Source organism: Lynx canadensis, chromosome F1 (genome assembly GCF_007474595.2).
Source record: "Lynx canadensis isolate LIC74 chromosome F1, mLynCan4.pri.v2, whole genome shotgun sequence".
In the NCBI taxonomy this organism is placed as follows: Eukaryota; Metazoa; Chordata; class Mammalia; order Carnivora; family Felidae; genus Lynx; species Lynx canadensis.
The window spans coordinates 32,485,481-32,510,621 of NC_044319.2; the positions used below are offsets into that span (position 1 = coordinate 32,485,481).

The following is a 25,141-nucleotide window of genomic DNA, read 5'->3' on the forward strand; positions in this document are numbered from 1 at the left end:
ATGAGACACGATCCTAAAAAGCACCGATTTTCAAGAAAGAGCTAAAAAATAGCCCATGTCCGTTACACGTTTGTAACCACACGACACCCTGTTTTCCTTAGCCTCACACTGTGGTCTGTCGTGCCCAGAGGCTCCTGCTTCTTCTGTCTCTTCACCTCCATGAACCTCTAAGAATCAAACGTTTCCTGTGGGCTGACTTCCAAGTCAGTTTTTGGTCGGGTCATCTTTACTATGTAGATTTCCAAGCACAGACTCATTTTTTTTCACTTGGGGAATCTACGGAGTCAAGAAGCGTGTATCAGAAGACGCTGGACAAAAGCCTGGCCCCTCAGCGACAGAAAGATCCTCCAGGCAGCGTCTGAGATCCCTTGGGAGCTAAACCCATCAAGAGGCTTTCAATCCTCCCTCCTGTGAAAGCACTTCTCAAACATCCCCTTTGAAGTAGCCCTTGTTCTCCACTCCAAGCCAGGGCAAGAATAAAAAAATACTACTGGAATTCTGATCTACAACAGCTACTGTGGCATAAAGTATTCGACATTGAAATGATTCCCATTTAGTGATATCATTCACTACTTTCTCCTGAACTTATACATTGTCCTCAACAATCCGTGTTTTTTCTTTTTTTTTTTTTTATTTTTTTAAACGTTTATTTATTTTTAAGACAGACAGAGACAGAGCATGAACAGGGGAGGGGCAGAGAGAGAGGGAGACACAGAATCTGAAACAGGCTCCAGGCTCTGAGCTGTCAGCACAGAGCCCGACGCGGGGCTCGAACTCACGGCCCCGTGAGATCATGACCTGAGCCAAAGTCAGACGCTTAACCGACCAAGCCACCCAGGCGCCCCTAATCGGTGTTTTTTCAATATGATCATTTGATCAGGTATGATCTTAGTTTTTTTCTAAAACCTTCATATTCAATGGTTTTAAAAATAACCTGGAGGAAGCAAATGCAGGATAAGAATGTATGAGATCTTTACCATAAATGTCTTATTGATCATTAGCAATTCTTTCTCATCTTTTCCAGGCTCCCAAGGCCAATATCCACATCTCCTGATTCCCAGTTCAGGACTCTTTCCTCTCAAAAGGCAAAGAAACAGGCATAAGAGGAAATGCTGCACATAATCATACCTTCCTTGCAAGCACACCGGCCACCTGAGACACAGCCATGTGGCCCAGCAGAAACCGCACCAGCTGCTGTTTTCCCCATTCCATCCAGAAGCTCCACTCAAAGTCATTTGGGTCCTAAAGAGAGCAAAACAGGAGATTATCCGAGGGATTTTGGTACATCTTAGGCAGAACACAAACTCCAGTTAATAAAACAACCGGAAAGAAGGACGAGAGTCCAAACTCCAAATGACATGCGCGCATTCCCAGACCCAGCGCTGCCACAACACCACCAGCTTGTACCCTTCCCTCCAGCTTGGCTGGTCTCACTGCCCTTCTCCGAATCAGTGTCTTTTCAGAGCTGATCCCCCAGGACCCTCTGTGGAACAAAAACCATTATTATTCCCATTTCATAAAAGATGAAACAGAGGCTAAAAGAATTCAATTCATGTACCCGGTGTCACATAGATAATATCAGTTCATTGCTTGCACTATCTCAGGTTAGCCATGCAAACAAGAGAAATGCAAATTGGCTGCTAATAAAATTGCTTAAGGTCAATCGTGTTAAGTCTTGCTGTCAATTTGGGCAGGAGAATGAAATTAACCAATTCTCCATAGGATAAGGATGAAAGAATGAAAGATATACTTCACTTCCCTTCAGGAAGCTCTGTGTCCAGGAACACCCTGTGTGTAGGTGTCCATTATCACCCCATGTCTAGACATGCACCAGGAACAGTATCTGCAGCTCCCTGGCAGAAGCAGGTGAAAACTTCTGGGTAAGACTAGACGTGTGAATAGCTGGGGACCAACATCCAAAAACCTTGGTTTGGCCTTGGGAGCCCTAGGGAGACCATGGCAGCTGATTCAAATATGGAGGGAACAAACAGTGATTGGCCATTCTAAAATGGGCAATGCACGCTTGGCCAATGAGCATCTCAATGATGAAGCGGGGATTTGAGATCCTCAGGATTTTCTAGACCAACTGTGTGGGTGGGGAAGGAATCCCCGAGTGACTATTGATATGGAACAACTCACCAGTCTCTGCAAATGGAACTTTAATTGGATTTAGAGGAAAATACATGATTTTTTTTTATACCTAAGGATTGAAGAGTAATTTCATACCAGTTACACATTTAAAAATTCTTTTTCCAGAAGGTATAGCACAGATAAAATTTATCTTGATTCATATCAGACTATGAATACAGAGGTAGCAAACCTCGTAGCCAAGGTTATAAGCTTGTTTTGGTTTAGATCCCAGATCTACCCATATACTGTTTGTGATGACTCTGAGTGAGATACTTTATACCTTTCTGACCTATCTGCTCATGTGATAACAGTACTGATCTTCCAGGGGTTTGTGAAGTTTAAATGAGAACATATGCATACCGAAAGTTTAAAACAGTACCTGGCATGCTGCACTCAATAAAAACTGCTACTTGCCACCAACTGTTAGTCCCATGTACTTCTCATCCTATGTTAACCAGCAAGACTGTATCGTGCTTTACAATGTGCCACTTGTTTTTTTTAAAAAAAAAAAGACATCATCAAATAAAACATGTTCCTCACATTCAAGATCCTGATCCATAGACAACCTGCTCGTAGAGCCCCCATCCCCATAAAAATTATGGGTCTCGTCCAATTCTTTCCATTCAGAGATGATGACAGGGTCCAAGATGTGCACGTGCCACATGGCCAGGCAGCAGCAGAGCAGAGAACTCAAACCTTTACCTTGGCTCTCAATCCCTGATCCAAAGCTCATTTCCTCATCTCAAAAATTTCAGATGAGTCAATTAAATGAATGAATGCAAACAAGCTCAAAGGTCACGTGATGATGCCATGCTGGGAAAGTGCCGCTTTTGTAACAAGGATACAGGCAAAGAGACGCTAAAAGTCAAGGTTGAATTTTTTTAATTCCCCCCTCAAAAATATTCCAATATCCTACCTTTTTTATTATAAAGAGTGTTCTTAAACACTAAGAATAACACTTTAAATTCAGAACCCCAGGCTTACCAATGCTTCAAAGTTTCTCCAACTTTAACTTTCTAGGGGAAAAATGGTATCTCATAAAATGTAAGAAACCAAAAAGACCTTGATGTTCCAACGGAAGGCCCAGGCCTACTGAAAACCCTATGCTAGTAAAACCCCATCAACAAAAGTTAGGGTCTTTCATCATTAATTCCTTTGCAGAAAATATCCATTTAAAGGAAATAAAAACATTTCTCTCATGTCTACCCTTCTCCATTTAACATATTTACCTAAAGGAAATCATGTCTATCCTAAGGAAATAATCGGACAGAAAAGTTGAGCCAATGAATGGAACAAGATGGCCAATAACTAGTGGTTGATGATTTGGGTAAGAAAAATGTTGACTCACCTGCTTTTATAAGCAAAACTTTACAGATACTGAGTTCAATCACACGTTTCAAGGCAAATGTTAAAGCCACAAATTAAGAACAATTTTTTCATATTCTGTTCCTTCCTCCACTTCCTTTCTTGACCCTGCAGTTCTTAGTCAATTAAAACACTCTTCTTCAGGTCTCTAAGTGAGCCAGACATAAACTAGGGATCAATTCAAGTCAGACAGAACCAGGAAGGCTCCTCCACAGAGAAAGGGGAGACTAAACTCCAAGGAACAGTAATCCACATCCAATCTTCTAGATCCGTGCTTCCCAAGCTTCAGTGTGCACACAAATCATCTACACATCTTGCTAACATGCAGATTCTGGCCCAGCATCTCACCTCTGGGATGGGGCCTAGGATTCTCTATTTCTAACAAGCTCCCAGGTGATGATATCTGCTGGCCCAGGGACCATATTTTGAGTAGCAAAGATCTACATCACTTATTATGCCTCCTTCCACCTGAATGGTCGTCACCCCAGAGGATCCTTAACAGTGCACCCCACCCCATACAATTCCCAGGCAGGGACACACTAAAGCTAATATCTGCCAACAGAACAACCATCATCCTGCTCGTTGTCAGAAACTCTGAGCACCTTAATTCAACATGTTTTAAACTAAGTAAGTTAACACGCACAGTTACTCATTCTGATACTTTCAATCTGCAACTAGGCAAAACCGAGAAACCTAAAAGCACATGACAGTTCTAGGCATCTCTTAAATAGTGACTCCAACTTCCTGGTGAAACAGTCTTTCCTATTCTTCACAAAAGAAAGGGCCTGGGCCTGGTATTCTTTATTGCTTCTTTCCCCATCCAGAGAGCAGAGTCCTATCCTAGGCCCTGTGGGAAAACCTGTGTATTCCTCACCCTTGGGGAACTCATATCACCAACACAGACACCCCGCAATCAAGACACTGAAAATCCACTGCAAAACAAGAGAGGTCACAGTGATGTAATTCAAACACATACACTTGTATAAGTAAGACCTTTCCTTCTCATGTAAATCACTACCATTCTGGGTATGTGTTTTCTAACAACCTCACAACAACCCTTCAAGTTTTTTGAATAGACAAATTATTTGCCCATAACGAGTAGAGGGGAGAGCTGGATTTCAAACACAGACCTATCTGTTACCAAAGACGAAGTCCTTTTCCAAGATGTTCCTACTTGTGCTGACTCTACCCGGACTTCCCTAATCCACCCAGACAGACAGACACACACACACACACACGCACGCGCGCACGCACATACATGCACCCTACTAACCAAACTGCCTCCGAGAGGGTACCTCCTTAATACCACCATAACCACAAAGATGTTGGCTCAAGTGTGAAGTCTTCTTCCCTCTTCCAGGTGGACCTCATTGTGTCCCTCTCATTCACATCTGAATTCCAGCACCTTTATTATAACATAATTTATTGGAGCACTTTTTATTATAGTCAATTCATGTATTTTCTCTCTAGGGAGAAAAATGGCAAGTTCTTGAAAGTAACCTTGACTTAACCAAATTTGCATCAGGTATGCCCAACATTTGGCAAGCCTTAAAAATGATGGGGGAGGGGTGCCTGGGTGGCTCAGTCGGTTGAGCGTCTGACTTCGGCTCAGTCATGATCTCACAGCTTGTGAGTTCGAGCCCCGCATCGGGCTCTGTGCTGACAGCTGGGAGCCTGGAGCCTGCTTCAGATTCTGTGTCTCCCTCTCTCTCTGTCCCTCCCCCTCTCACGCTCTGTCTCTGTCTCTCTCTCTCTCAAAGATAAATAAACGTTAAAAAAAAATTTTTAATGGTGGGGGAGTAAAATCAGCCTAAGTTCTTTTTTTTTAATTTGTTTAATGTTTTTATTTATTTTTGAGACAGAGCATGAGCAGGGGAGGGGCAGAGAGAGAGAGGGAGACACAGAATCCGAAGCAGGCTCCAGGCTCCAAGCTGTCAGCACAGAGCCTGACGCGGGGCTCAAACTCATGGACCGTGAGATCACGACTTGAGCTGAAGTCAGACGCTTAACTGACTGAGCCACCCAGGCGTCCCTAAAATCAGCCTATGTTCTTATCACATTTCTACTCCTGCACAAACCTGGGTAAGTCACTAGGCTCTCTGGATCTGAGCCTTCTACGTCTAAAACAAAAGGCTAAACTAGCATGATGTCTAAGATGCCCTTAAGAGAGTTAAAAAAAAAAAAAAAAGGTAGGGGTGCCTGGGTGGCTCAGTACATTAAGCAGCCAACTTTGGATCAGGTCATGACCTCATGGCTCGTGAGTTTAAGCCCCACATGGGGCTCTGTGCTGACAGCTCAGATCCTGGAGCCCATTTCAGGTTCGGTGTCTCCCCCTCTCTCTGCCCCTCCCCACTCTCATTCTGTCTCTCTCTCTCAAAAATAAACATTAAAATTAAAAAAAAAAAAGCTACTTTCCAGACTAAGGAAAAGAGACACTAATAATAGAGTGTCTACAGACTGCTGACTGAGCACCCACCATTCTGGCGAGGGGTTGATCTCCCATCACCCCCCCAATGACCAATCCAGGCCTCCACACAGTCCACCTGCTCTGTTCCAGAAAGTCCACCAGCCTGCCCTCTTCCCCAGATTGGGTAGAAACTACCACAGTATATTTACTATGTCGTAGGATTCTGCCCATAGCACGATAAGTCAACCATCCTCAGAGAGGCTACATATCATATGTCCCAGGTCCAAGAGCAAATACATGACAAAGGCTGATTTTAAAGCCCTAGGTACTAGACCACAAGGCCCATATTTCATGTGGTAAATACCTATAACATAAAAATAGTTAAGATGGTAAATTGTAAGTGCACAGACCAGTGGCATTAAGTACATTTACACTGTTATACAACTGTAACCACCATCCATCTCCAGAATCTTCAGCTAGAATGTTCAACTACTTGACTCAGAGTTAAATCTGACATTCATTTCCATGCTTCTCTGGAGCCCTGAAGGGAGGATGGATGGAGATTCCCACAGAGTGATTAGTACCGTGTATGTTTTTGTCTATGCATGTATTTGTTAAGTATAGATAAACAATAAACTATTTTAGTCTGATAGTCCCAGAAACACAAATTCAAGAGTTTTCAGGCTGCATATCCTGAAACAGATAGAGATACTTACAGGCCAAATCAGAGAGTTGACATGCTCAAGACCCCCCAAACCCACTCAAAAGAAAGGAAGGCAGAAAGGTTCTAGAAACTGGACTGAAGAGAAGTGAATCCATGGTTAACCAAAGGGAAACATGAACATTCAGAAAAGCTACAAGATCTGAAATGCCAGGGGAAAGGGACCATCCTACCTTCTTCTCAAAATAAATGTCGGCTCTGTATGGCCGACTCTTCCAACCCTTTTCTAGCATGACTTCCTATACATTAGAGGTCAGAAGGCAAACAACAACAACAACAACAACAACAAAAACCTTACATTACCTACATTTCCCAGAATTCCCTGCAGCTAGCATGTCTACATGTGCCCCAGCTTCTGATGAACAAATACACAATGACTCTGATAAGAACATAAAGATGTGCAGGCTGGGAGACTCTTCTGAAAGTATAGTGGCAGAGGCCCTTGTTTTTCCGCAGCACCATCAGTGGACACTCCAGGGTTCAGTCAGTCCATCTGGAGGGTTGGCAGTTTTGGTTAGCACACTCGCTGCACTGTCCACTCAGGCTGGGACCTGTGCAGCAGCCACAGTTTTGCTCTGGAAATTGCTCCTGGAAGTTCACTTCGTGCCTGTCCCTGCAGTCCTTTTTTTTTTTTTTTTTTTTTTTAAATTTTTTTTTTTTTCAACGTTTTTTATTTATTTTGGGGACAGAGAGAGACAGAGCATGAACGGGGGAGGGGCAGAGAGAGAGGGAGACACAGAATCGGAAACAGGCTCCAGGCTCCGAGCCATCAGCCCAGAGCCCGACGCGGGGCTCGAACTCACGGACCGCGAGATCGTGACCTGGCTGAAGTCGGACGCTCAACCGACTGCGCCACCCAGGCGCCCCAGCAGTCCTTTTGACTGTTCTAAAATCTCCTTAAATCCCTGCAATATATTCCTTTCTGCTTAAGCAGACCAGGGTGGATTCTGTTGTCTGGAACAGAACCTTGATCAACATACTTTGGAAGGGATTTTTCTCCTGACTGCAATCCAGTTCTACTTGTGTAACAGAAGCCACTATGAGAATATTCACTTTATTTTAATATGAAATTTATTGTCAAATTGGTTTCCATACAACACCCAGTGCTCATCCCAACAGGTGCCCTCCTCAATGCCCATCACCCACTTTCCTGTCCCTCCCACCCCCCATCAACCCTCAGTTTATTCTCAGTTTTTAAGAGTCTCTTATGCTTTGGCTCCCTCCCTTTTTTTCTTCCTTCCTCTCCCCCATGGTCTTGAATTTCTCAGGATCCACATAAGAGTGAAAACATACAGTATCTGTCTTTCTCTGCCTGACTTATTTCACTTGGCATAACACCCTCCAGTTCCATCCATGTTGCTACGAAAGGCCATATTTCATTCTGTCTCATTGCCAAGTAGTATTCCATTGTGTATATAAACCATAATTTCTTTATCCATTTATCAGTTGATGGACACTTAGGCTCTTTCCATAATTTGGCTATTGTTGAAAGTGCTGCTATAAACATTGGGGTACAAGTGCCCCTATGCATCAGCACTCCTGTATCCCTGGGGTAAATTCCTAGCAGTGCTATTGCTGGGTCATAGGGTAGATCGGTTTTTAATTTTTTGAGGAACCGCCACACTGTTTTCCAGAGCGGCTGCACCAATTTGCAGAGAATATTCACTTTAAAGAAAACTATTCCAAAATAAGTCTATTTATTGCAGGAAAATGAAATGGAGCAAAACACCAGCCTACCCGGTCCAAGGGGTTCTAGAACTGGATAATGAAGGCAATGAGTGTTGCACATTCACAAGTGCATCTGCTTATATATTTCAAAACCAAATAGAAAATGATCTACCTTACTTACCAATCTGTATTTTTCATTACCATAACGCTCTTTTTCTCAGAGAAAACAACAGAGAGCTGAATATACTGTATATTACTATTTTCCTTACCCTCATATCCAGCATTTCACCAAAAAAAGAAATGTAACAGAAACATTAGACACTTTTGTGTATCTATTTCCTACATAGCATTATGTTCATATTATTTACCTCAAGACCCAATTCCTAATCACACTGAGCAAGTCACCTCTGAACAGAGAAAACCTTTATAAGATACCTGAATCCAGAAATGTTTCCCTGCACGTTCAAAAGCAACAAGCTCACCTTAATGGCCTATAAATTTCCAAAGGAGAAAGAAAAAGAAAAAAAAAGGACTAATAGGTAGGAACTCCGCACAGAAGAAGCACTGCTCTCTGAATGAACTCAGGCTAATGATTCACTTAGCAATTATTGGAATAGTTTTCTCTTTCAACAGATGCTTTGCTATTTCTAAAATAATTTGAACAAAATTATTTTACTGCCCACAATTTCCAGAGACACTCTTCCCCCAACCAACATTTCCTCAAAGATAAAATGTTTTCCCTACCAAATTTTTTATTCTGTAAATAATAAAGTCTCTGCTTAAATGTCTTTACCGGCCTCCACAGGTAAAGAAGATACTCACAGGATAGGGATCCATCGACAGGGCTGGAGTAAACTACAATGGTTCTACTGTGTGTCATTCCCAGTCTCTTAACTGGCCTTCATGATCTAAGCCTCACAATCCATCCAGGGCATAGTGGGGGCAGACGGATGTTCTGCAGAAGAAAAAGCCTCTCAAGATGACTTAACTAAATCAAGAACACTTAAATTCTTCGAATCTCTTCAACCCAACTAACAACCTAAACTCAGTAACATTCTCTGACTACCCCTCTACCTACCTACTTCCTAGAAGTTGTTCCAGAGTATTCAGGACTTATGCATATACTTGATCAAACACATAAAGATTCTGTCTCTGCCTTGTCTACTCTATATTTCTCCTTTTCTTCCTGGAGCTAACAAAAATAATCAAATTTTTAAAAAGAAATAGTACATTCTAGTATGAAGTCAAGGCTTTATAAAAATTATATTCCTTTCTCCACACCTCTGAAACTGGAAAAACACTATATTTTCTACCAAGTATATGGAGAAATGAGTTGTAAATGAGTAATAAGGCTGATAAGTTAGGGATCATGACAAAAAAGTAATAGAACAGGATGGCTGGACAGCCAATTATTAACATATGATTTCCCAGCTACAAACTCTAATAAATCATGCATTCTATTAGCATCTCTTCTCCTGAATACCAAAAATACAAAAGGAGTCACAGTAACATAGAAGAAAAAAATGGTCCACCAACCTTTGAGGGCCTTGGCCCCTAACATGGCCCTCCCACTCGGAGAATTTGCTTTCTGCTTAGGAAGTCTGCATACATACAAGAAAACTAGTTAATACACAACATCCCTGCAGTGGGCAAAAACTAGCAAACTAGAACTCCAGGTGGAATCCCCAAATGTCAAGTCTTCAGGGAAGAAGGCCAATTAAGAAAGATATGAGGGATAGAGGCACCTGGATGGCTCAGTCAGTGAAGCATCCAACTTCGGCTCAGGTCATGATCTCGCATTTCATGGGTTTGAGCCCCTCACTGGGCTCAGTGAGGACAGCTCAGAGCCCGGAGCCTGCTTCAGATTCTATGTCTCCCTCTCTCTGCCCCTCCCCACTTGTGCTCTGTCCCTGTCTCTATCTCTCTCTCAAAAATAAACATTAAAACATTTTTTAAAAGAAAGATATGAGTGATAAAAAAGAAAAACTAACATTTTTGTCATCTTTCCAAGGGGTACAGGAGGGCAAGTCTTCATCATCCCAGATACCATTTTTTTCCTTGAATTTTACACACTGCATGTAAGACCAGGGAAGTGGCAGAATATATGAAGGGTTCTCCCACACACCTTTTCTATCTGTCCCCTTTGCCCATTAGCTGCCCAAGCTCTCAAAGAGACACCTCCCTGTGAAAGAGAAATTACATATACTGGTCTCTGCTCCCAGTGCCTGGCACAGAGCTCCTAAAACCCTTGTAATTTCTTGTAATAAGAGCATAGGAACATTTTTTGTTCTAATACTTGGTCTTTGACCCTAGTTCCTGACACAGAGCTCCTAATTCCCTTGGAATTTTCTGGTTGGGAGGAACACCTTTTGTTGTAACAAGGTGACTCTTGGTGGCCTCCCAGATGAGGGCTGCTCACCAGAAAGACTAAGCCATGATTAGAAGCTTGGAATTTTCAGCCCCACCCCCTCTCCAGAGAGGGGAGGCAGGCTGGAAGTCAAATGAATGTTCATGCTTAGGTGAGGAAGCCTCCATCAAAGTTCCACAAGTACCAGGGTTCACAGAGCTTCTGGGTTGGTGAATGCACGGAGGTGCTGGGAGAGGGCGCTCCTGGAAAGGGCATGGAAGCCCCACACCCCTTCCACAGATCCCGCCTATGTACTTCTTCCATGTGACGTTCACATGTATCTTGTATCACACCCTTGTATAATAAACTCCTGTCTCCCTAATCCTCCCATTAAGGATAGCTAAAAACTCTGGATATAACTATAAAACAAACATAAGATGACTCTGAAAGATGAAAAGAAGAAAGCAGCCTGGCTAGGAAACTCAGGATTTGAGGAATGACATAAACAAAATAAAATAACCCACAGATGGGCTTCATAGAGCAGATGACTTAGGAAAAGAATCACTGAACCTAAAGATAGGTCAATAGAAATTATACAATCTGAGAAACAGAATAGGCTTAGAAAATAAACAGAACCTCAGAGTCCTGTGGTACAATTATAAAAGATATAACTTTCATGTCACTGCAATCCTGGAAGGAAAGGAAAAAAATGTAAGGCTGAAAAAAAAAAATTAAAATAATGGCTACAAACCACACAAATTTGATAAAAGGCATAAACCTACAGATGCTGAATGAACCCAAATCAAATTAAATATACCAATTAAAAGAAAATGGCAGGGGCGCCTGGGTGGCTCAGTCTGTTGAGCGTCCAACTTTGGCTCAGGTCATGATCTCACAGTCTTGAGTTCGAGTCCCGCAACGGGCTCTGAGCCTGCTTCTGATTCTGTGTCTCCCTCTCTCTGCCCCTCCCCCCATACTCTGTCTCTCTCTGCCTCTGAAAAAATGAATAAACGTTAAACATTTTTTTTTTAAATGAAAAGAAAATGGCAGAATGAATTTTTAGGAAATGATCCAAATCTATGCTGTCTATAAAAATTCACATTAGGGTTGCCTGGGTGGCTCAGTTGGTTGAGCATCCACCTCTTGATTTCCCCTCAGGTTGTGTCTCATACTCTCTTGGGTTTGAGCCCCACATCCGGCTCTGCACTGACCCTGCAGAGCCTGCTTGGGATTCTCTCTCCCTTTCTCCCTCCTTCCCTCTCTCTCTCTGCCCCTCCCCCCAGCTCGTGGTCTCTCTCAAAATAAACTGAAAAATAAATTATAAAAATTCATTTCAAATACAGGTAGGCTGAAAGTAAAGGATAGAAAAGGATACACCATACAAAAGAAAGCAGCAGTCACTATATTAATATCAGATCAAGACGACTTTGGTGAAAGAAAATCACCAGGCTCAAAAGGATCATTCAATAATGATAAAAGGGTAAATCCGACAAGAAGACATAACAACCCTAAATGTGTCTGTACCAAATAACAGAGCTGTCAAATCCATGAAGAAATGACAGAAAAGGAAAGACAAATCCACCATTACAGCTGAAGACTTCAACACCCCTCTCTCTCAACAGTTGATAAAACTGCTGGACAGAAAAACCAAGGATACAGGAAAACTTACCACCAACCAACAGGATCTAATCGACATTTATAGAACATTCCATCCAACAGCATCAGAACACACATTCTTTTTAAAGATCCATGGAACATTCATCACTAAAATAGACTATATCCTGGGCCATAACACAAATCAACAAATTTAAAAGAATTTCATCATACGCAGTATATTTTCTGACCACAATGGAATCAAACCAGAAAGCAGTACCAGAAAGATAACAGGAAAATCTCCAAACACCTAGAAATTAAGCAACATACTTCTAAATAACCCATTCTAAATAGCCCTCCCCCCTGCCCCATGCTCGGCCTCTCTCAATAATAAATAAATGTTAAAAAATTAAAAAAAAAAAAAAAGAGTAAAAGTCTCAAAACTCTAAGCTACCACCTCAAGAAACTAACAAATGAGCAAAATAAACTCAGAGTAAGCAGGAAGAAGGAACCATAGATAAGAGCAGAAATCAAGGAAACAGAAAAATCAACGGAATGAAAAGCTAGTTCTTTGTAAAAATCAAGTTCACAAATCTCTAGCAAATGGAGAAAGAATAAGAGAAGACAGCCTAAATTACAGATATCAGGAATGAAACAGGATATCACCAAGCTCCACAGAAACTGAGGCTAATAAGGGATATTATGAACAACTCCATATACATTTGACAACTTAGATAAAATAGAATAATTCCTTGAAAAGCATGAACTACCAAAACTCACCCAATACAAAATATATCATTTCAACTACCAAAAAAATTAAATTCATAATTTAAAAACTCCCTAAAAAGAAATTTCTAGTCCCAAGTGGTTTCACTGAAGAATTCTATTAGACATCTAAAGATGTTCTTTTTAAGAGGGAAACACTAACACATTTTGCAAGTCTCACAATAAACACATGAAATCTGAAGTTAAAAACACAAGACTATATATAATTGCTCAAAATCCAACAGTACCAAAAGAGAGAAACTACCGTCCAATATCCCTCATGAATATAGACACAAAAATTCTAAACAGAACATTAACCAATGAACTCCAGCAATGTATAAAAAAATTATACACTACAACCAAGTGGGTTTATCCAGGGATAGAAGGCTGATTTAATATCGAAAAATCAATCAAAGTAACCCACCATATTAACATATTCTGAAGAAAAAAAATCCCATGATCATATCAACTGACACAGAAAAACATATCTGACAAAATTCAATGCTCTTTCATAAAAATTCTCAGAAAACTAGGAATAGAGAGGAACTTCCTCAACTTGATAAAGAATATCTACAAAAAAATATACAGAAACATCAAACTTATTGGTGAAGCCTGAATGGTTAAGAATAAGAAAAAGACAAGGATGTAGACTCTCATCACTCTTACTAAACATAATACTGGGAGTCCTAGCCAGTACAATAAGAAAATAAAAGGCATACAGATTGAAAATTAAGAAATAAAATTATCCTCATTTGGTTGTCCAAATAGAAAACCTTGACAAATCAAAAAAGGGAGAAAACAAAAAACACCTCCTATAATAAATGAGTTCAGAAAAGTCATAGGATATAAGATCAAAATATAAAAGTGAATTATACTTCTATATACTAGCAATTAACATAGAAATTGAAATTAAAACTATAAGACCATTTATAATTGCTCAAAATTTAAACACTTAGGGGTGTCTCACTGGCTCAGTTGGTAGAATATGCAACTCATGAGGGAGGGGAGGGTGGGTGATCGGCATTGAGGAGGGCACCTGTTGGGATGAGCACTGGATGTTGTATGGAAACCAATTTGACAATAAATTTCATATTAAAAAAAAGAAGAACATGCAACTCTTGATCTTGGGATTTTGAGTTCAAACCCCAAATGTAGAGTTTAAATTTAAAATAAAATTAAAAACAATTTTAAGTGTTAAAAAAAAAGGAATTTTATAGGTATAAATTATAGGTATAAATCTAACAAAACATGTATAAAATTTGTATGCTAAAAACTACAAACACAAGTAAATCAAAAGAGGTATATAGAATAATACGCTACCCTCAAGGGCTTGAAGAGTCAACGTAGTAAAGACATAAGTGTTCCCAAAATTGATCTAACATTTTAACAAAATTCCTATTGAAATCCTAGCAAAATGTTTTGTAGACATAGAAAAGCTTATTCTAAAATGTATATGGGAAGGCAAAGGAACTAAATGAGCTAAAACAATCTTGAAAGAGAATAAAATTAGAAAGATTATATTACCTGATTTCAAGACTTACCAGTAATCTTAGAGAATGTGGCATCAGTGGAAAGACAGACACACAGATCAATGGAACAGAAGTGAGAACCCAGAAATACAGCCATACTAGTCTGGCCAATTGATTTTTTTAAATTTATTTATTGTTGAGAGACAGAGTGTGAGCAGGGGATGGGCAGAGAAAGAGGGAGACACAGAATCTGAAGCAGGCTCCAAGATCTGAGCTGTTAGCACAGCCTGATGCGGGGCTTGAACCCATGAACTGTGAGATCATGACCTTAGCGGAAGTCAGGCACTCAAGCAACCAAGCCACCCAGGCACCCCTGGCAAATTGATTTTTGACAAAGGTATAGAAACAATTCAATGAAATGAAGAATAGTCTTTTCAATTAATGGTGCTGTAGCAACTAGACATCCATAAGCAAAAAACATAATAATATATAAGCCTCTACCGAAGCAAAGATAAAAATTAATTTGGGGTGCCTGACTGGCTCAGTCAGTAGAGCATATGACTCTTGAGCTCAGTGTTGTAAGTTCGAGTCCCACGTTGAGTGAAGATATTACTTAAGAATATTAAAAAAAATTTTAACTAAAAATGGATCATGTATTTAAATGTAAAATGCAAAACTATGAGACATCTGGGGAAAAAATAAAAAATCTATGAGCCATACAACTAGGCCAAGAGTTCTTAGAAATGACACCGAAAGCACAATCCACAAGAGAAAAAAAAAATTACTAAACTGGACTTCTGTGAAAGACCCTAAGAGGATGAAAAGTCAAGCTACTGACCAAAAAAATATTCACAAACCACCAATCTGACAAAGGACTAGTATCTAGACTATATAAAGAACTCTCTAAACTCAACAGTAAAAATAAAATAAACAATCCAGGTGGAAAATTGGCAAAACACATGAACAGTATTTCACCAAAGAGAATATACAAATGACAAGCACATGAAAAGATGTACAACATCACTGTTAGGGAAATGCAGATTAAACCATAAGATATCACTGCACGGCTATCACAACAACTAATATTTAGGGTCTTAATAATACCAGATGCTGGCAAGTATGCAGAAAAACTAAGTATCTCATGTATTACTAGTGGGAGTGTAAAATGGTAGAGCCATTCTGAAAAATAGTTTGGGCTGCTCTCTACAAAAGTAAACATACCTGTATCGTACAATCCAGCAATCAAGCTCCTAGATATTTATGCCTGAGAAATTAAAACTTATGTCCACACAAAAACCTGTACACAAATACTCACATTAGATGCATTCATAATAGTCCCAAACTGGAAACAGCCAAAATGCCCTTCAACAATGGAATGGTTCAACAGTGTGTGGTCCATCTGCATCATGGACTAACACCCTGCAGTGAAAAGCAATGAACTACTGATACACATAACTTGATGGATCTCAAGGACGTTATGTTAGAGTGTGGAAGAAAAAAAAAACAGTCTCAAAAGGTTACATACTATATGATTCCATTTGTATAACATTCTCAAAATGACAAAATTATGAGATGGAAAATGTAACTGGTTCCATGGGTTAGGGACAGGGAGAACAGGATGGGTGTGATTAGAAAGAAGCAGCAAGAGGGTTCTGTATCTTGTGGTTCTGTATCTTGCTTGTGTTGGTGGTTAGGGGATAGAAAAGGAAAGGAATGGAACCATACTCAAAGTCCCAATATACAAAAGGGCTAAAACTAGTTTCTGTGGTTGAACCAGGACAAAGCATATAGATAGATTTCTGCTTCGCCCCCTAATGGTGGCTCCAGGAGCGGCAGTGACTACAAAGTTGAACACTCTCAAAGTGGATGACTCAGGCTTCTCATTTGCATTCCCATAGTACCCTTCATAGAGTACAGTCTTTTCAAATTTAAAAGAATATTTCTTCCACCTCAATATTTCTAACTATGAGAAGCATACTTACAGAATTTCTTGTACAAACTTTGGGTAGAGAGTAGCACTGATGGATAAAGAGTCACCATCAGTGAACTAGGAGTTGTGGTTGGTGGACTAGTAAGATTGACAACCCAAAGCCATACTCTGGTTTCTCTTCAGATCGAATAAATCTTTCGCCTTTTACTAAAGATTTCCGTGGAGAGAAACAATTCTGAGTCTTTGGACAATTTTTTGAGGCCTTGCTCTGTGTAAGGCTGTATCAGTTGTTGTAACAAAAGACCGGTCTTGTAGGAGAGAGAGAAAAAAAATAAGTCCTTACATAACATGTGAAATCTTCCCTTTTGCTAACTTTAAAAGCCATTATGCTGGGGCGTCTGGGTGGCGCAGTCAGTTAAGCGTCCGACTTCAGCCAGGTCACGATCTCGCGGTCCGTGAGTTCGAACCCCGCGTCAGGCTCTGGGCGGATGGCTCGGAACCTGGAGCCTGCTTCCGATTCTGTGTCTCCCTCTCTCTCTGCCCCTCCCCCGTTCATGCTCTGTCTCTCTCTGTCCCAAAAATAAAAAAAATAAATAAATAAAAATTTTTTTTTAAAAGCCATTATGCTGAGTGTCAGCAGAGTGACACTCAGCAGACTTCTAAAATAGCAAGATTCTAACTAGGGACATTACCTGATAGAAGCATTTCACTGTATGATTAAGGGTGAGTAGTTTACTAGAAAGGTCTTCTAATGACAAATAGCTTGGAATCCCTCTCTATATAATTTCACAACACCACAAGCTCCAAAAGGATTTCATAGGGTTCTGGGACTGATTTCTTCTGCTTGCCTAATAAATGTCTGTGAGATAGAATTTGGTCTGAGGTTTGCTTTCATGAAACCTGGGAGCCAAATGATGAAATAACTAACCCCCACCCCCACCTTTATTTACATCTTCGCCCACAAGTCCCACGATCTCGATCTCACTCTCACCCTGCAGCTGCTTCTAACTTCTTTTAACAGAGACTTACCAACTGTGATGTCATGATTTTAAAAGGCAATAACCTTTTAAAGAATGCTGACAGGCACTACTTCTAGGAAACTACTGAGAGAAGGAAGCATTTCCCTTCCTCCCCGCATCTCTGCCCGAGTTTCAGCTCCAGGCCGCAGTTCACACTGCCTAGGCTAGAAGAATCTGCTGCTTCTCTCTGAATGCCGTTAGAACACGGAAAGAAGGAGTGAGTTGGCATGTGAAGGGCTCTAATCGGAAATCCAGTCCCAGATGGCTGCAATTCAAATAATATCCAATATCGTTATCTAAAGCCGCACCTGAGAGTCTATTACCATAAGCAATGTTAGAAATAAATAATTTATAAGTGAAAGAAGTGGTGTTCAATATATATGGTGGGTTAGAGATTTTCTCAGGCTCTAATACTCTTCATAAGGATGAGGCACAACAGTCCCTCAGCCAGTGGCCCCCTCTTCAGAGTACTTGGATAGTGAGTTCAGCCCTGAAAACACACACACAGAGAGACGGGGGGGGGGGGGGGGGGGGGGGGGGGGGCGGGGCATGAGCAGGGGAGGCACAAAGAGAGAGGGAGACAGAATCCCAAGCAGGCTCTGCACCATCAGCACAGAGCCCCATGCAAGGCTCAAGCTCACAAACCCAGAGATCATGACCTGACCCGAAGTCAAGAGTTGGATGCTTTACTGACTGAACCACCCGGGCGTCCCTGGAGGAGTACTATTGACCCATCATTTAAAATGCCCTGCGAATTAAATCATCATTCTCTCTTCAAATATAAAAATAAAGGTCATCCCTCAAAAAAAAAAAAAAAAAAAAGCCCAGCACCCAGAGCTTCAGGGAAAATTGCCCTAAGTCTAGCCCTCCTTTGGTTCTATGTCCCTTCACGTCCTAAGACTATCCCCTGATCAGACTCACAGGGCATCTGCTCCCAACCATAGAGTAGGGCTGCCTCAGCCTCGGATGAATCCTTCCTGCAAGTGGCTCGCTGGAGAACCTAAAGTCAGAGAGCACAGGCTTCTCGAGCTTTCAGGAACAGGTTTAATGGGAAGTTTGGCACCTGCCTAATAAATGTTGCACACATGGCACAATTCATATCCAGACTCTTTTCCCAGCACATACCACTTGGCAGCAAAGTTGTGGGACAGGAAGATATTTAACTGCTACCCACCTCCACCTGCTGGAAGCTACTAAGAGTAAAACCGAAGAATCTGACTTTTGTTGAACCACCAAGCAGATTTGGGTCAGTTCAAAGCATGGCCCTCCAGGGAGGGCCTCAGCTCAAATCTGCCTCCTCCAGGGAGCCTTCTCTGGCCATTCCAAGGTTAGAAATTCTCCCAGAAATTTTTGGCTATACTAACAAGAGACACTCACACGCCTGGAAACATTGTGTTAAGTGTAATGCTAGGGTCAATTTTCAGGCAGGACACACAAATAGGGCCAGTTGTCCTGGCTGTATATTACTGGTATCTGTTCAGTTTGCTTGAGGCCTCTCCCCTTTGTTAAACACAGACAGCAGCAGCCCTGTTAAAGCTATCTGTCAGCCTGGCATTCTCAGACACGGTGTAAGCAACTTGAGGAAAGAAACCACACCTCTTACTTCTCAGCTTCTAGCACCTCTCGCAGCCTGGGCCCCAAAGCAGTTGGTAAGTAAACAGTCACATGTAAACTGACTGCTTTGTGTCCAAGAAATTTCTCACTCAAAACCTATTTCCCCACTGCAAGGTCTAAGTATTCATGGGAAACACCCCATTTCTACTCATCCCTCTCCCTTTCCCCTTCTCTCTCTCTCTCTCTCTCTCTCTCTCTCTCTCTCTCACTCACACACACACACACACACACACACACGTTTAGTTTTGCAGAGCTAAACTCTTGGTTCTAACTTCACCTTATTTCCCCTGGCTTCTTCAAGTGCCTTTATAATGAACCAATATTTTCTATGAACTAGTGGATATGAGAGAGAGGAGGGCAGAGCAGGGTGCCTGTAGGCTCAGAGTGAATGAGCAAATGTGATGTGTACCCATCTGCATCGCAGATCCCATTTGGACACAAGGCAGAGAGTTTGTGTCACCACCACCTCAGTTTCGTCCTGCCACACATCAAGAAGGAAATCCAGCTGGGATGAAGCTAGATAAGAGTATACTGACAGGTAAGAAGCAGGAGTTCTTTATGTTAACAAGAGGGAAATCAAGCCCAACGTGTGCTCGTGAACCTTCCTTCCATCACCAGGCTGTGGGTTTCTTGGCCCCACCATGTGGAGATTCTTCAGCCCACATTCTCTCTGCCTGGAGGGGCTGGCAGAGAGCACAAGAATCTGCCTCTGCTGAGCAGCCCCTCTGTGAAGGGGCAAAGCTGCATAAAATCCAATTTTCTGTTAATAAGGATAGGCTTAAAGTTCTCACGCACAGCCCAAGTGCTTATTAATCTGTTCCCATCAGATGGAGGGAGGCAGAGATATATAATGACACTGGCATCATCTTTGAGAGGCTATGGCTTAACAAAAATGAGGTAAAAAACCTAAACTCTCTAAACCCGCCAGAATTTACACACACGAAACAAAGCCAATGTTGCTGAGGGACCAGTGTTCCTTTACAGTAAGCCCCCAACAAGACAGGCGGGTTCACCGTAATCCAACAAACACTAGTGGACTCTCAGGCAGGGAGAGGTGGAGACGAAAGATCCTCTTACATCTACAACAGATGACGGTTAGATAACAACGGTTCAGGAAGGAGTCCTGGGAATGGAACTCACAGAAGAGAGAACGAAATGCCAACCGGAGGCGGGAGCAAGGGGAGAGGAGTCGGGGACGGTCCCCTCTGGGCTGTTCCTCCAGCAGAGGGGAGGTGCACACCAGCCCGCAGGAAGCGTCATGTGTAGGAAACATCAAGGCATCTGCAGGGAATGGCAGACAATCCTGTTACGTAGCAGCAAAGGGTGACCACGAGGATCCGAGGTGCTGTAACCAGGTAGGGTCAGTGGACAATTAGGCCTGAATGCCAGCTACGGAGTCTGTACTTCACACATCAGAAATGGGGGGCCACGAATGGGTTCTGAGTAACATTAGGAGATAACCCATCCCGGACATTAACTCCAGAGATGCACAAATCTCGGGGGCTGAGGGGAGGTAAGGTAAAGGTGGGCAAAGCAGGAAAATCACAAGGTTCCTGGAAGAGGCCACAGAAGACCCGAATCCCTTCAGTGACTGCCCACTGCCTTCTGAATAAAGTCCGGACTCCACACATGGTGCCCAGGGGCCTTCGTGGTCAGCCTGTATCTTACGCCTCCTCCCCACACCCAGCCTCCCAGCCAAGCTGAATGATTCTCGCTCTCTCATCCAGGTCCAAATGCACACTACGCCCTTCACCCACCTTCCCCACTGGCTCCCAGCACCCCCGCTGGAACTGCCATGAGTCCAGGTCACATGCACCTTCTGCTTCCGCACGCCTCGCGGAGGGTCACACCACACGCCTCGCCACCCATCGTCACCTTTCCCCCAAACCCAGAGCCCAGTCAGGAGAGACACTGAGCCCGGAATGTCCTGGCCTCCCCACACCCAGCACATCCCCTGCAAACCTCTTACACAGTAGACTCGCAAGGAATATTTGTTGAGTGAATCAAAACAGAGCTTGTTGTGTTTTTAAGTATTGAAATACAGAGGAATTAAAAATTAAGCTGAACCTGAAAATCTGTACAGGCAAAAACTTCAGTAGCTAAAAACTGTCTGTACTTTAGAATAGTACCTCTTTTCTCCTCACCAAGACTTAACTGAACAAGCTTCCCTTCTCTGATCGTGTCTTTTCTTCCTAACCCTCTGACAGGCACCGAAAATCCTTCTCTGCCTCTTCTTCTGAAAGAACTCCTTACCTACAAGGATGCCCCAGTTTCAGAACCTGCCACAGGAAGGAGTGTCTTCAGGAAAGAAGGAGGAATCAATTACATGTAAAATCTTTCGTGTTACATTAGGCCTTTGAGTGCTCTCTCCAGCAACAGTCTGCTTCTGGATTTAAATGCTTCTCTGCAGAACATTACCTGCTTGCCAGAGAAGGGGAATCAGCAAATCTCAACTCTGAAACAAGGAGGTTTTCCACAGAAGGTAAAAAATAACAAGCACAACAACAACAACACGTACTGGGCATACGTTCTGCACCAGGCACACACATGCTGGGCCTTTTCTGTCCAGCATCTCTTTCCCCACAACCTCCCCTTCCCGTGTAATAAAATTAAGGCTCAGAGGAGGTAAAGCATTTTCCAAAATGCCGTAAAATGCATTGTGAACTCAAGTCCGACCAACTCCAAACCTTCACTCTTTCCATTATGCTACCAGAACCAGAAATGATAAAAGGGGAAGAAGTCATGACAGTATGACCTGACATAGAGTTTCGCTTGTTATCAGTTTGATTCAGACCCTGTCCAGAAGCAAGTTTCCTATATCAGGCAAGGAACATGGGCATGAAAAAGTTTCCTTTATCTCTTGGGACCACCAGCAAGAAAACCAGCACGAAGACAAAGACAAGGGGACCATCAAACACCAAGACAGAGAACGGCCAGAACTGGAAAGGTACCAGGCGGGACCCATCCCTGGCCACCCATGGGCTCCCAGCACACAACTGCTCCAAGAAGCACTGGAGCCTGCAGGGAAGGGCGCTTCTAGGCCCAGAGAGCAGATATTGCAAAGGATGCAAATGTCTCAGCATATGGGTCATGAGCAGTCATCGACGGCTGCACCCACACAAGCTCTCCCACCACATCTGGTGTCTCAGCAAGTGCGATTGACTTTATACCAGGCCCAAAGGCATTCCTGATTGGGCTATAATCCTCCAAACTATTAATCAGCAAAAACTGGAGGACCATGGTCCAGCCCAGACCCCCTTCACTATCCAGGGAAGCTCCATCTTGAGTCAGCATCTCCCCAATGCCTCTTTCTCTTCTCCAGTCATGGCGATCCCCTCTGGAACAACATCTCCCTACTGAGGACCGTCCCAAATCCTACCATTCTGTGGAGCTCAGCAGTGCGGGAACTTCCTCCTCCCCAAAGCGGTTTCTGAACGCCTGGGCCACGGTGGTCTCCCCCTACCCTGACTATAAACACGGGCGCACTTAGCATTTACCTACGTGTCTATCCAGATGCAGTTAGTTCTGATGCATTTAACTCCAGTGTCACAACCTGGCACAGTTAAATTCAACAAAACACTCACCTCTTCTATTCTAGGCACTGAAGAGGCAAGAATGATTAAATCCCAGCCCTGACCTTGTGGGACTCACAGTCTAGTGAAGGATGGATAATATAAGATACAACTGTCCAAATACATTTATCATTATAGGGCACAAGATACAATCCAAAGCATTCTATCACATCACCGCATCTATTTGCTTCATATCATTTAGCTCAATCTGTGGCTGTTACAATTGTCCACTTACCTACCGTCCATCTGTCCCCACCAAGAGACAACGGGACAGGAGCCTTGTCTGTCTGGTTCACTACTGTGTCCCCAACACTCAGTTCAGACATGGGCACAGAAACACACTCATTAAAAGTAGTACATGTGGAAGGAGATAAAGAGAGAGGCAGTGAAGTGTCAGGAATGATGAGCACGGAAGCCCCAACTTAGAGGTCCAGGCAATGCTTCTGTGACAGGGAGACAACTGGGCTTGGATATGAAGAGGGAGTAAGGACCAGACCGGGAAGGGGAGAGACACATCCAGAAGAGGAAACCGGATGACCAAAAGAAAGGGCAAATCAGAAATGACAAAGGCAGTGCAGGGAGAGGTCCTAACTATTGCGGCAGACCGGTTACTCTGGTAAATGCCTGGAGACATTTTTGACGGTCATGACTTGGGTCAGTGGTTGCTGGTACAGTCCAGGGAGGCTGCAAAACACCCTGAAATGTACAGAACAGCTCCCCCACAACAAAGAATTATGTGGTCTAAAATGTCAGTAGCACTGAGTTTAGCAACCCTAACATTTAAGGGATGGGTTGGTCAGAGAACATTAAAGCTTTTGTCTAAAGTTCACAATTCCTACACTCACCAAATAGCTTCTTTTGATTAGAATTTGGAGCAGGGTAGCATTTGCTTACCACCTCCTGTAACCTCAACAAAAGGAAATGTTCAGCAAGGAGTGTCCAGAACCTATCTGGCCTCTCTATTAGCTGAGATAAGACTTTCAGCAGATATCCGTGCACTCCCTAATGCTACATTTGGCCTCTGGGTCTGTTTTATGATCTTCACCAAGAACATAGTGTCAGTTTCCCTCATCTGTTGACTATCCACCAGAACTCTCTGTCTTCCCTCTAAATTCTAAGACTCCAAACTACCCAACCCATTTGCAAGGGATGAGACATAGAAAGATGAGGACAACAAGAAGTGCTCAATAGCACCAGATAAATGGATGGATGGTCAGATAAACAGAGGGATGGACAGATTTTTCAGAGTGGAAAAAGACGGAGTCCTTGGAGCTCCAAGGGCATGCATCTGTGCCTTGTGCACTTTTCCAGGAAGGCAGGGTTGTGCTGCAAGTTGACACCCACGCCTCCCCCAGCGCTGTTATGGGTGGTGGGGGCGGGGGAGTGGTCTGTCATGGAGAATCCTTAGCAAAGGTCATCTCCCCCAGACTCCGTGGCCTTGGCAGGGAGTCAAGCAGCTGGACTTGAAGGAGTGGCAACAGGAGCTGGGAAGTCAGCAAAGACAAAGCCCCTTTGTCTGGAAGTGGCACACACAGCAGGACTGAGCCTGCCCCTTGACAATGAAATCTGCGGTAGCTCCAGAACATGCTGGGGCCTGACTCTCAGTTCAGCTGCGCACACTGCCTCCCAATCACTTCTCTTCTCAAGAGCTGAAAGTCTCTTAGTCTACAATGGGTTTGTTTATTTTTGCCCCTGGCAAACAATTCGGTATTGTCTGAAACACCTGAATTGTAACTCTAAGAGAGAAGGGAAAAAAAATTAAAAAAGAGAGATCACCATTTTTTTGTTGTTGTAAAAGATCCAACAGGGGAATATTTCTAAAGAGCTAAAGAGTGGATCTTAAAGCTCACAAGGGCTACCTTCCGCTACATCTCAAATTCCACCATGGCAGAAGTTTCCCAGATTTCTTCATCTCTGAAGTGAGCATGACACCATCCACTTTACAGTCTTACTAATATCCTAAAAGGGCTTTTTTTTTTTTCTTTGAGAGACAGAGAGAGAAACAGAACATGAGTGAGCATGTGCAGAGGGAAATAGAGAATCTTAAGCTGGCTCCACGTGGAGCCCAACGTGGGGTTCTATCTCACAACTGTCAGATCTTGACCTGAGCTAAAATCAAGAGCCCGACCCTTAGGGGACTGAGCCACTCAGGGGTCCCTAAAAAAGCTTATTTAAATCAGAAACATTTACAAATGGATCCAGTGAATGAAAACTCAATTTACACCCAACTTTTCATGGGAACTTCTGGTGAGTAGAACAAAAAGCCAGGAATGGCGCCCCACGCGAGGCAGGACATTCTTCCCAGTCCCAGAAAAATATAGGCCTTCCATCTAATAGAGTGGCTCCATACAAAGCCAGAGCTGGAAAGAAGGGACAGATTACCCTAGAAAATCAAAATGGAAATTGAATAAATTGCTACAATTCTAAGCAAGACCTGCAACTCTCACAGTAGAAAACTATCAGCACAGGCAGTGCCCAGTTTGGAAATGAATTGTCTTCCAAAAGTTCATTTGTAAGTCGGGTGTTCGGAACTTGGAATGC

The 25,141-nt window shown here is 42.7% G+C and overlaps 1 protein-coding gene and 1 non-coding gene across 2 annotated transcripts in view; one reads left to right on the top strand and one right to left on the bottom strand.

Moving 5' to 3' along the window:
- The window catches only part of HHAT (hedgehog acyltransferase), a 292,122-nt gene that overhangs the window by 253,169 nt on the left and 13,812 nt on the right, over positions 1 to 25,141 (bottom strand). The window contains exon 3 of the mRNA XM_032591811.1: positions 1,129 to 1,242. Coding sequence (XP_032447702.1) covers positions 1,129 to 1,242 — 114 coding nt within the window. The remainder of the gene's footprint in view (positions 1 to 1,128; positions 1,243 to 25,141) is intronic.
- Positions 16,559 to 16,675, top strand: LOC115505773. Its single transcript, XR_003966130.1, has one exon. It is a non-coding gene; the product is annotated as a U5 spliceosomal RNA (small nuclear RNA).